Source organism: Rousettus aegyptiacus, unplaced genomic scaffold (assembly GCF_014176215.1).
Source record: "Rousettus aegyptiacus isolate mRouAeg1 unplaced genomic scaffold, mRouAeg1.p scaffold_m13_p_10, whole genome shotgun sequence".
NCBI lineage: Eukaryota > Metazoa > Chordata > Mammalia > Chiroptera > Pteropodidae > Rousettus > Rousettus aegyptiacus.
Window position 1 is genome coordinate 92079153 of NW_023416285.1, and position 12622 is coordinate 92091774.

At 44.4% G+C, this 12622-nt stretch overlaps 1 protein-coding gene across 8 annotated transcripts in view; it reads left to right on the forward strand.

The window, feature by feature from the left end:
• The window catches only part of BEND7 (BEN domain containing 7), a 75254-nt gene that overhangs the window by 20450 nt on the left and 42182 nt on the right, over nt 1-12622 (forward strand). For all 8 annotated transcript variants that reach the window (XR_004953147.1, XM_016134411.2, XM_016134412.2 and 5 more), the window contains 3 exons: nt 3783-4085; nt 7144-7266; nt 10739-11004. Coding sequence is in view for 7 of the 8 variants with exons in the window: in XM_016134411.2 (XP_015989897.1) it covers nt 3783-4085; nt 7144-7266; nt 10739-11004 (692 nt within the window). In the remaining variant the exon portion in view is untranslated. The remainder of the gene's footprint in view (nt 1-3782; nt 4086-7143; nt 7267-10738; nt 11005-12622) is intronic.

The window sequence follows — 12622 nt, forward strand, 5'->3', positions numbered from 1 at the left end:
ACATACGATGTTTACATAGACCTCTCGCTATATTTGTGTATGTTGCCATCTCTTCCTGTCACCCCAGACCATGATAATCATGCTCCGTGTAGCATTTCCTTCTCTCTTGGCCAAGCAAGGGGAGATCCTGTGTGATGACGGCTCTGTCGCAAGACCCCGTATGTATTATACACATTCTTTTTGTAAAGGAACGCGATCTCGTGGAGCCTTGAAATTCAGCAAAGGACAGAATCCAGGCTGCATCTTTTTTAGACCATGTCCAAGGAGCATAGTTACCAAGCTCTCAAAAGGATTCCTGTTCTTTTACCTATAAGGGAGCCGCATAGCGCGGTAAGATTTGGTTTGTTTTGTCTAAAAAGATACGGCCTCTTCAAGTTGAGTGAAAAGATAGAGAGGTTTGGAAAGAAATCAGGAAAATGCACGGTTTCCTTACAGAATCACGCTCCTTTAGACAGCCCGTCACCCCTATGAGCCCCCTCTTCCTGGCGTTTACGCATGGAGAAGACAAGGACCTATTAGAACTGGAAAGACAGAGGGCGGCTGATGCTTTGAATCTCAGTCTCTCATGTACTTCACACCATTTTTTTTTTTTTAAATCAAAGAATTTGGGCTCCTTCTGTTAAAAAACGAACATGGGCGTCACGGTGAGGATGGAATGCACCCACTTTTTCTGAGGAGGACGGACATAGGCGACTTTCAGACACCTGTTAGCACCTTGTAACCACGAAAGCCCCGCCTCCCTCCCGCCTGGGCTGTGCGCGCCTGAGCGCAGAGCACAGAGCACAGATCTGGTTCTGACCTTCGTTTTACACCTTGGGAAGCTGGAGTCTGAGCCACGTAGGTGACTTGTTTCATGTCAAGTAGCAAGTTAGCGCAGTTAAAAAGAGAGTCCTGGTCTCGGGAACACCCACTGGCCTGTCCACGTCCCACGGCAGCTGGGGACAAGCTACTGCCGGCTCATCCACGGCCAGCGCCACCCCATCCCAGCTTCTGTGGGTTGACTCAGCTTTTCAGTCACGTTGCTACTTTTAGTCCCCAGGTCTCACTTCTGACCCTCTGCTCCGCCTGTCCCAAAGGTGCAAGGAAACACTCCCCGTTGCTCTGTGGGAGCCGTCGTTGTGTGAGTGCGTGCGCATACGTGTGTGTGTGCGTGCACATGTGTGTGCAAGTGTGTGCATGTGTGTGCGTGTACACGTGTGTGTGTAACCCGGCTCAGGACCTCTTGTCCCAGGAGGTATTTTCGGGGCAGCACCCACCCTGCTTTTACGGCTAAAGGAAGGACAGTCAGTTCGGTTACCCCAGGGACCATTCCTTCCTACATGTCCAGTTGTCCTCTAGGGACGCCCAGCCCGCCGCCTCCAAGAAGCCGCCCCAGTCAGCCCTTCTGCAGCCTCCCCCCAGGCCACCACTCTCCTCTCACTGATTTCTGCAGTTTTCTGTTTTCTGTCCTTTGACATGTCCTCACAGCCAGGTAGACGGTGAGCTCCCTGGTGAGCGGAGGCGTCAGGTCCGCCTGAGCCCCTGCCACCGCCCTCCACAGCATGGTTTCTTCCTCACAGGTCCCCCCAGGTCCTCATTTGCCATTGTTGTTTGTTCGTTTTCTGTTTTGACTTTGAAAGAAATGTGTCAAACGTCTCAGGACAGCCGACAACTAGAATCTCCCTTTATACTTTTCCCTTCTTTCTTGGATTCAGCCTACAGCTTAGGATTCTGGTCCTCCACATGAAAATACAAAGTATGCAAACTTGAGCTGGATTTTCAGTCTCATAGTTTTCAGCGGTTATACATTCTAGAACTCTGAAACTAAGGTCGTGACAGAGCAGATTTGCTCCTAGAAAGTTCCAGAATCCTCACGACAATTTCCTCCCTCAAGACAGCACCTTATCATAGAATTCAATTACCAGAGTGAGGTGGAACCTTAGAATAGGGAGCATCCCACTGCCGTGATGCACAGGGTCCCGGTGGAGAAGCAAGCTGGCACTGAGTCCAGGCCCGGCAGCCTGTGGCCGCTCTCGCCAGGGAGCCAGGCGGAGGGGGAGTGGCAGCTGCCAGCCGGGCCAGCCAGCATCAGCCTTTGATGCGCGCAGGACTTCCCTGATCCAGAAGGCTGAGGACAGAATCCCTGCAGGAAAGACGCTTTGTCTTGCCCAAATTGTGCTGTCAACTAGCCAGGAAAGTAGTTCGGGTGCTTGAAATTATTGCCACTTCTGCCTACAGATTTATCTTTCGGAATTCCTGTGGGAGCAACTCCAGACACGCCCTGTTCCATAGACATCTCGAGGAGGTTGTAAATTCCGCTGGCTCCGCATTATTTAAATCGTGCTTGGTCATTCTCATAAAATCTGCAACTGTGATTTATTATTTCTACATTGTAATTTTCACAGGAGTTTGATGTAGAAATGGTTTTATTAAAAATTAAAATATTTCTCCTCTCAAGCATATACCAACACCTAACAATATTGTAATCTGTGTCATTTCTGTATTCACCTGTGTTAGCTATTAAAGGCAGAATTAGCAAATTTTATTACCATTTAAAAATTTTAAGATACTTATTTCAAAATAGTACATAAAAGTTCCTTTATAGTCAGTAATGTGTTCATAAATTAATTAGCTGAATAGCTAACTAAACAACACAAAATACCTAGATTCATTATGCAATTACAGATTCTGCAGAGAAATCTGGCTCGCATGATTGCGAGTGCAATAAAACATCATTATATTAAAAGTGCTGTGTGTATTTGAAGGAGCTGTTTTTCCTAATAGATACTTTCTGTGGGCCTTTTTTTTTATCTCATAGTTTAAATTTTGAGTGTTTGGTAGAGTGACTGCATGCATGTTTACACATACCCTGGCATAATAAGACTTTTAACACTAGACTTGAGGGGGGAAAAAAACACTTTTCTTAAGCTTTGTAAAGAACTGGCTGATGTATAATTTAAGAAGTTAGTATGTTTGAAATAGCTCCTAATTAACATCGGCATCTTCTAATGTTCTTATTTATAGAAAATATTTTATATCTGTATAATTTTAGAGTCATCTTTAAGTAATACTAATTAAATACCCCCAGTGCATCACGGAGACACCTTTAAAAAAAAATCCCCCAAGGGAAAAAGAATCTTATAAAAAGAAGTTAACGTAAAAGTTCTGGAGACCTGTTACACACTGTGAATATCCTTAACCGTGCACTTAAAAATGGTAAAGGTGGTGAATTTTATGTTGTGCTTTTTACCACAATTTAAAAAAAAAAAGTTAATGCACAGGTGAAGTGGGGTTTGAAACAACTCGTTCCCTTTTGCACGTAGTTCTTTCGAGTGGAGGGGGCAGTGGTTGTTGGTCCTGGCAGGTCCAGGGGGGGTGGCCTAGAGGACGGGGCTGGGGGGCAGGGCGGCAGTGAAGGGCTGCACTTCCCCTTCCGGTGCCTCTGCAGCCAGGGACTCCCCCCAGCCACCACCACCACCGCGGACATCACTGGGTCGAGTCACAGTTCCAGGGGTGTCTTCCCTGTGAGTTGGCCTGAGAAACACAAGGCCCTTCTCCCTCAGCTCTGTGATCCCTGCTCCTACACTGTCACCCCGGAGGGCGATGTCCCCACCGCCTAGCGCGCTGGAGCGAACCCTCTGCTAATGGTGCTGTGCCAACAGCCGGAATACGTAATCTTTGCCATTTCCTAAGAAGGGCCGGGTGGGAGTCGGGGTTGGGTTTGGTTTTGGTAGTAGATTATGTTTTGTTTTTTTTTATCATTTGCTAACTTACAGCAATATCTTTGGCCCTGTTCCCATTAGGAGGTGAAAGCATGGAAATTAAAAAGCAAATTACGGGAATGAGAAGATTATTGAATGACAGCACTGGGAGGATATATCAGCGTGTGGGCAAGGAAGGAGAGAAGCTAAAAGAAGAGCCCCAGGATTTGGACTCCATCTGGCCTCAGCGTTTGAACTCCTCTGCTGAGGCCCCGCAGAGCCTCCCTGCTTCCTCCCGGGGCGCCTGGAGCGAGTTCCCACCCCAGAGCGGGCAGTTCCCAGGGCAGACTGGCCCTCGCTCCAGAACCTTCCAGAGCCAGCCCCACACCGCTGGGAGCTCCAACGGTAAGTCTGCCATGAGACACTCTGAATGCTCTTGCGGTGGGGTGGGGGGGTGTCCCAGCGGGCTTTGTGTCTGACTGTGCGCGGTACAGTCAGCCCTCACGTAAGGTCATTGTCGCTAGGTAGGCTCTTGGAAACGGCGACTTTAAGAAAAGGACATGTAACAAAGCCAGTTTTACCCGCGGCTAACTGATAGAAGCAAGAGAGTTAAGTTCCTGCAGCCTATTTCTGGTCTCCAAAGCATCACCAAACTTCTAAATAAAGACCCCACATACTTCTAGGGACCCCCTCCCTCCCCCGGACAGGACGCCCTTCCATCACAAGGCCACCACACACCCCACACTCACTGATGCTGGGACAGGTAGGCACGTGGGTGAACCTCCCGTGTTCACCTTTGGGACGCAGGAGGAATCCGAGCACCAGAGAGAAGCCACGCGGATGTGGGGAGAATGGACCAACCCCACACAGACAGTGGCCCCCGCTGGGAACCGATATTTTTTTTTCTCATCAACATTATTATAAGAAAATGACATTATTTGAGGACCTACGGTACAGTAAACCCTCCCTTAATCACCTGCCTTCGCTGAGTTATTTTAAAAGACAGAGAAGACACAGAGCAAGAGGTTGCAGACTATAAAAAACAGAATCGAGATGTAGGAAAGACTGAGGATTCGATGGCAGATGCGGTGATTTCGTAGAGACTTAAGCCCTGTAAGAAATTAAAGCTATCATTTGCGGATGTGCAGATACTATTGTCACATAAACTGAGGTTAGGGCAGAAAGGGCTCCCCTTTGTCACTGAAAGAAGCTTGCTGGTCATATGGTGGGATTAACATGTCCTCTCGCTCACTTACTTACGCCTTTGCTTTTCTTCATTATCGGAGGAGTCTGTGGTTAAAGGGAAGACCCACAACCTAGCAGCCTGGTACCTTCTCTTCAACCTCGCACTCCAGCTCCCTACCTAGATGGTCCTCATTTTATAACTTGCTTCATTAGGGTTCACATTTATTCCTTTTAAATTTTCTTAATTTAAGTTTCTCGTTGTTCAGAAAAAAAAAAAATCAAATGGCAAAACAAACGATTTTTTTTTCCAAAGGTCAAGATAAAAATTGATGATTTTTTCCGATCAAGTTAATTTCCATCCAGTGACATTGGATGTCACTTGTTCTATAAATTATGTATAGATGTGCAGATCTAGAGTTCTCACAAAGAGAACAAGAAAAAAATAATAAGAATGCCTTTTCAGTTTCCTTGAAAAATAAAAGATTTTTTTCCCATTCATTATCCTTCAAGATAAAGAGAACTGTTTTGATTTTTTTTTTTTTTTTTAAACACAATTTGCAGTAATCAGTTCAGAGGCACTGCTGATGAGACAGTGAGCGACCCCCAGAGATGTTCCAGTGTCTTCTCTCTCTCTCAATATTACATAAGCCAATATCGAATTCCCAAGCTGGCACGCTTCCGGGTTAGAGAGAGAGGGCTCTTGCAAGACTCCTCTGTAAAAATAAAAAGCCAGTTCTCTTTCAAATTAGAAAATGATTTATAACAAGCTGAAAAGGGTTGGTTTTATCCTCTAAAAAAGATAAGGCAGTGCTTAGAATAGTGACGCGGGATATTCTACCAGGCCCTCCCTGTTGGGTCTACAGCCACGGAAGAACCGAGAGGAGACATAAGGTACCCTGAGATGGAGGTGGAGTTAGTAAACCCCACATCAGTAAGTTCTGGGCAACAGAGTTCTCTTTTCTATTACATAACAGGGAAGGTGATTTACTTTGAAAAATGTTCCGTTAAAAGCTACCAATGTAAATTCCCTCCTATTCATTTGACAATAGGTCTCTCAGTGTTTGTTTTCATGTTTTCAATGGAAATTCGTTATCTATAACAGTTTCTACTTTGGTATTTCATTGCAGCAATTTGCAGTTTTAAAGTTACAGCATCTATGTTTGCTGCAATTTTGAATGTGAATAATTGTGCCACTCCAAACAGTAGGCTATCTTTAAGTACCCCATGGCTTGGCTGTGGTGAGTTTTTCTATAGTAGCCACAAATAATGCATAGCATGGAAGTTACATATAATGTGTACTGAAAGATGCGAACTGGCCTCCTCCACCCGTGAAAACCCTCGGTGATGGCAGCGTGTCATACAGCGCACCTTACGGGAGTGGGGCCCCCTACCCATGCCGGAGGGACGCCACTGAGAGAAAGGGGTTCTCTCAACGTCCCGTTGTTCTAAGGACAGCAGGAGGTTGTTGGTTTACTTGTATGGGAAGCAGACTAGGATAGCGTTTTTCTTTTTAAGGAAAAGATATGGGACGAAAATAGTGAAAAAGAGACTAAAATAAGGGAACTTTAAGAAATCAGGAATGGAAAAAAGGTGTAGGGAAATTGCCTTTGTTAAGTTGGAGAAAAGCCAAGTACACCGACACCCACCGGTCCGTCAAGTTCGATTGTACCCTCCCGTACCCTGCTCCCCCGTCTTCCCCACCCCGAACACACCAGACCCGGAGGGTGTCCTGAAAGTTTTAATGTGTTGACACTTCTCAATTTTTGAAATGATATGCTTAATACTAAAATTATTCTTTAACAGTTAGACACATTCATTTCTTACTACAAACTCGTAACTCATGCTGCTACCAGGTTTTTTGGTCAGGCTGTTCTTGGAGCTAGTTCTTTGTGCAAAGCAGTGCGGGCGTGTTTCTCGTGAATTTTGTGTTTCTCGTGAATTTCGATGGCATTGTTGTCTGAGCTGAGCTGGCGTGGCAATGGGGAGACCTGCTGGGACCGTGTGCTGTGTGCAGCCGTTCGCACGGGCTCCACCGCCCCCTGAAGCAGCATGCACCTTGTGACATAGAGGCCTGGATAATTAGATAAAGTCAGGCCCCGAGATTTACGTTGTGAAAATTACGGGGTGCATTTTCCTTAGGCACAGTTTCCTAATAACTGCACAGGCTTCAAAATCCTATCAAGATGCCCACTCCCCCCGCCCCCGGCCCCCCGCCTGGCCTTTGTAATTTCGTTGTTGTTGTTGTGTGGAGTGTGTCATTCTTTTCTTTCGCACTTAGGAGAACTTCCAGTGGTGAATTCTTCAGCTGGATCAAACTGCTGCACTTGTAACTGCCAGTCAACGTTGCAGGCCATCCTCCAAGAACTCAAGACCATGCGGAAATTAATGCAAATTCAAGCAGGTACAAAGATCAGGCCTCGGATCGAGTGCTCTGGTTTTCAGTACATACCTGACACCTTCGGTCGGGATGTCGATTGTGGTTTTATTATTTAGTTCGTCCCCCCCTTGCTGTCTTACTGCAATTTTTCAAGTGTCCGTTTCCTCAGCTTTTTCTCCAACCCATTTGTCCTTTAGCAAATCTAACGGCTTTTTTATTGTCGACGATACGACCGACTCCTGTACTCAGGTACACATTCACCCCGTGAACTGACACCTCACGAGTGTCAGTTTGTTAAATTTTAAAGCGGTGACAGGCGAAGGTGGGCCAGGTTCTGCGGCTCACGGCCCTGATGTGAACCGACAAAGAGGTTCAGATGAGGAAGACGAGGCTGCCTCGTTTTACCTCCCAAGGGGCTCAGTGTGGGGGTCGCCTGCATCCTGACAACCCCCACTCCTGCACGAGTCCCTCTGGGGGTTGGTGTGGCATGGGGAAGCCACACATTTGTGTAGATGTGGCAGAGTCTTCTGGGAAGCACGGGCCCCCTGGTGACAAGCACAGGCTGACAAAATATGGCTCTCAGGCTCTGCCGGTGGCTTTTCTCCCTAACATTCGGGACACAGATGCCCCAAAGACACCTCAAGTTTTATCTTCTCTGTTTATACAACGCCTTTTTTGCCCTCACTCCTGTTAGACAAGTTGAAGAACAGAAAAGCAGTGAATTTGCAGTTTGGGGTCAGAGTTTGTTGTCTCCTCTTTATAGCTGTGTGACTTCTCTGAGCCTCGGATTTCTCCTCTGTCCCTGGAGTATTAATATCTAACTCTCAGGGTTGCAGGTAGACTTCCGATAATGATTATCTGTGCTCAAAGGTGGGAAAACAGTGAGCTCTAATCAAAACCAGCTACAATGTCAGTGCCTCAGAGTATCGTAAACTAAATGATATAGAGCATGATACAAGCATGAGTTATCTCGTTAGCACTGTTACCAAACCCACAGAACACTTCACAGCGGTCTGGATGTCTAGATCTTCTGGAGTCTAGCAGCTCTGTTTTCTAATCGTCACAATGGAGGGGGGGAGCAGAATTTTTTTTTTTTGTCACAGGCACAGAAAATCAGGTGTTGCAGTAAGCCTTCCGTCTTGTCAGGGGAAGCTGCTCCTGGACCTTAGCCTAAAGCAGGACGGCGCACGTTGTATGTGACGGGCAGTCCCGTCCCTTCGTTGTAGAGGTTTTCACAGAGGTCATCGTTGAGAAACTGTACTTGGTGCCACTTAGTGAGCTCTAGTAAAATTGAAATATTCAATGATATGGTTTTGATATAAAAAGTTTTATACATAGACATATCAGTCACCCAAGATTACACAAAAATAAGGTGAGCAAAAGGCTCTCTGAAAAGTGGCATCTAATTTTATGTGCTGGATTTGATTTGATCTCACGGAAGAAAAAAAATAAGCATTTTGGTCAGGCCAGTAAGTATTTAACTCGCCTTGTTCCGCCACAAGAATCTGTGTTTTTATTAACCAGGCAAAGGTTAACATCTCCTAAATAAGGAGCTCAGAAAGAAAGGTTACTTCATTGTGTACAGATTCTTTTCTCAGAGGAAGAATTTGTTAGCAACAAAGAAAATATGCATAGGAAATCGTAATGATTTATTTTGTTACTTAAGCTTCTTACTACTGAAATGGCAAGCTACAAACTGTAACCACTTAAATCCTTGACTGAAGCTATTGTAGAATCTATTAAGTAAATGCCACTTTGTCGCCTTGTTTTCTTTTCTGAACCTTTGCAGATTAGGGCAGGACATGAGTCCAAAGGCAGAGAAGAGCAGAAAGGATCAACTCAATAAATTACTCTTTTATAATTTTCTTAAACTTAAGAATATGTGTCATGTGGCTAGATTTACTTAAGGGTTATTGCCTGTAAGACTTGGATTTAAATTATACTTAGGGCATTTCACCTTTATTTAAGGAGAAGACAAGGAGTAAAATCTGGACACAATAAACTACAGCTGTGTCTAAACTTGCCACAGGAGAAGAAAACTCAGGTAGTTCCGAAACCAAAATCATCTTTGGCGTGAGAGGCGTGTGTCCTGGACTGTCCCGATCATTGCTTCGGCCATCCACTTGGCTTCGGGGATGCAGACCTAGCCTTGGGTGAAAATCCCGAGAGAACAGAGAAAAGTTCCCAGACTGGTTTGCACGTCAGAATCACTTGAGGAGCTTTAGAAAGATCTCGATGCCCGGGCACCGCCCCTGGACATTTCGATTCAGTTTGTCTGGAGTGAGGCCGAGGCACTGACGTTTGCCAAGCTGCACGGTGATTCTAACGTGTGGCCAGGGGTGAGAAACCAGTGAGCTTCATGGATTACTGCAGGGGAGGTTAAAAACTTTTCAGTTTATGTGCAGTGCGAGTAGCTTGTTTCTAACACTTAGTTATAAATTTCTTTCCAGCCTGCAAATGAAACTATCAAGTTCAACGTATAAATATTCTTTATTTGCAAACCTATAGGGAATGATCCATATTCATGTGCATGTAAAGATCTTCAGCTTTCATATAACGTAGGTATATTTCCGTAAAAAGGCAGGTATAGCCTGTGGTCACATTTAACCAGCCATATTAATACATGAAGATTTTAAATGGCTAACAAACAAGTTCTCAAAGTGCACCTGTGAAAACTATAATTACCATCTATGTTTCCTTAAGTATATTTTCAAAATTAGGGCTTAGTTCTTGCTCAGTGCTGTTCATCTTTGGAACTCAAACTGTTGCAGGATTTTGCCCCTTCGCTTGACTTGGACAGAACTCTATCATTCCTGTTTTTCAGCCACATAAAACTGAGGTGTGGAGGGGCAGCCTGGTCTGAACGAGCAGCATGGTGCTATGCAGATAGTGTGTGTGTGGACAGGATAGGTTTGCGAGGAAGAGGTTGCTGGACCTGGCAAGTGACTGGCAGGCTTCGCCCACACACTCCTGGTACTTGCTCACTAGGTGCTCCAGACAGATTCATGTGATCGGTCTTGCCCAAATGATCGTCCTTGTTCAGTCTTTGTCAGTTTTAATGCTAGCAACTCATCAGTTGAACCCAAATAAATGACAATTGGAATATTGCTGAGATTGGCGTACCAGAAAGCATGGACATCAGCACCTCAGTCAGTTATGTGAAAACATCACGTGACTGGTAGCATCAGGCTCAGTCGTCTTCTCGTCCCTCATCCTCCTTTTCTTCCGTCAAAGCAGCAGCAGCACCGTCTGCTTGTTCACCAGCATCTGGGTCAGAGTTCTCTCCTGGGCGTTTTTCTGCCCCGAGACCTGTAAACACTCCAGAGCCTGCACTGGGTAACCTTCGGGCCCAGCGTGCTTTATTGCATCGGGTGCACTTCGCACTCGAGTGAGCCCCACTGCGGTCTCAGCTTGCAGAGCACATAGGTGGACGGATGTCGCATTTTCCTCAGTTAGACACAAGTGCCTGTACCATATTTTTGTTTATTGTTCACAGTTGGAACCCAAAACAGACAACAACCCCCAATTTCCCTTATATGCTCCCAGCGAACTGCTGTCTCCCGCAAGAGAAATAAAAAGAAAAAAGTGCCCCCAAAGACCGCTGAACCTCTTACTGTGAAACAGAAGCCCGGTGTGTCGGAGACCGAGAGGAAGTCGGTGGTGGCCTCCGAGCAGCCGGCCCTGCAGGCCGCCGCGGGCACCGCCGCCGGGGAGAACCGCGGCCTCGGATTCGGCATCGTTCTCGAATCACCTTCCTCAGATGTAAGTCTATGTTTTCTGTGTAACTGTCAGGAATTTTATAGTATTACTGAACTTTCCCCTTAACTCATGCTGCCCAGGCAAACTGGAAAAACTTGCAGAATACATATGGGAAAGAGGAAAGGAAGATGATTAATAGTCTCCTTGCTTAGAAGTTTCTCTTCTGAAAATCTCATGCCTCGATTTTTTTAAACATGTTTCCATTCTGTATCTTTGAAAGAAGATGGAGTAAATAATCTGCTCACTGATGTCTTTAACATTTTTAATTTTGAAGTGGCCGTTTTCAATTTCCTTGGTGTAGAGAGCTAAAAGAACATAATTAAATCCTTTGTAGATAGGCATAAATGAACCGAACCTTACAGATAAGGTCACACCTTTCTCGAAACACAAACTAATAATAAAAAAGGAGCCATAGTGCTAATTCTGTTTTATAGATGCAAGCTACACTGCTAATTAGGCCTCAGTGCCATGTCATTTACTTGTGTAATGATAGGTTCACGCTCTGCAAAGGTTTTTCTATTTTAATATCATAGCGAGAATGTTGCTACAGTCCGAGATGTTGGGTGACAGCTAAGATATCCATCTGACCTGCCATTCTATATTCAATCGCCATCAACCAATTTTTTATTGGTGCGTATATGTGCAATCGCATCCTCTCTTTACAATATCTTTATCTAAAAGTACGCTGATGCTGTGAACCCCAACTTGTTGGGAGTTCTTAAAATAAACCGGAATGGGTGATCTATTATTATCAGATTGCATAGGATGAGAACCCTGCTGAGAACTCCCACAGGCCTATATGAGATTGGAGTTTGTCCCTACCTTTTAAACTTTAAATAAGAAATAAATTGCTTTTTTTAAAAAGTGTTCCCTTTCAAACTGTAGAAAGGCAGGCTACTAGCCTGTATCCGCATTGGATCTTTAATAAAGGGAAGTGACAAAAATAATCATCTTAGGACTTTTTAGACTAGAAGATCATTTGAACTTTTATTCAATCCTTGGTGCCAAAGGTTTGATTTTTTTTTTTCTTTTTCTTTTTTTTCTTTTTCTCTTTTTTTTTTTTTTTTTTTTAATGAAGACATGCTATAATTTTTAAGAAGTTCTTCTAGACTAAAAACTTTTTTAAAAAATCATTAATGGCACTGTTCTCCCCTGGACCAGTCAGCCCCTTTGGTCAGCCCGTACTCAGGCCCCAGGCTCAAAACCCACATATTTGGAAATAGGAATTATTCCACTATATAATGTGCACCCAACCTTCAGCAGTTCTCATAATAATTTTGCATTTTTCTTGGCATTCTTTTCTGATAGTTATTGATGTATCAGGCAAAATCATTTGAGTTGTATAAACTATTTTGTAAATGGGGCGATCTGATGCTAATAACCAAACTTTTCTTTTTTAATTTTTAAGCTTCAAATGTACTTCAAAGATAAATTGAGGAATGTTTGGTAAAGGCCCTATGTACATTGGTGAAATAGAATTTTTCTTATCTTTACCAATGTCACTATTATAATTTTATTTAGATACCACATAAAAATAATTTGCCTTTTATTCGTTTTAATTTTTGCTAACGAGAGCTATTAAATTTAATAAAGCACATTCAGAATTGTCCATGAAAACTGA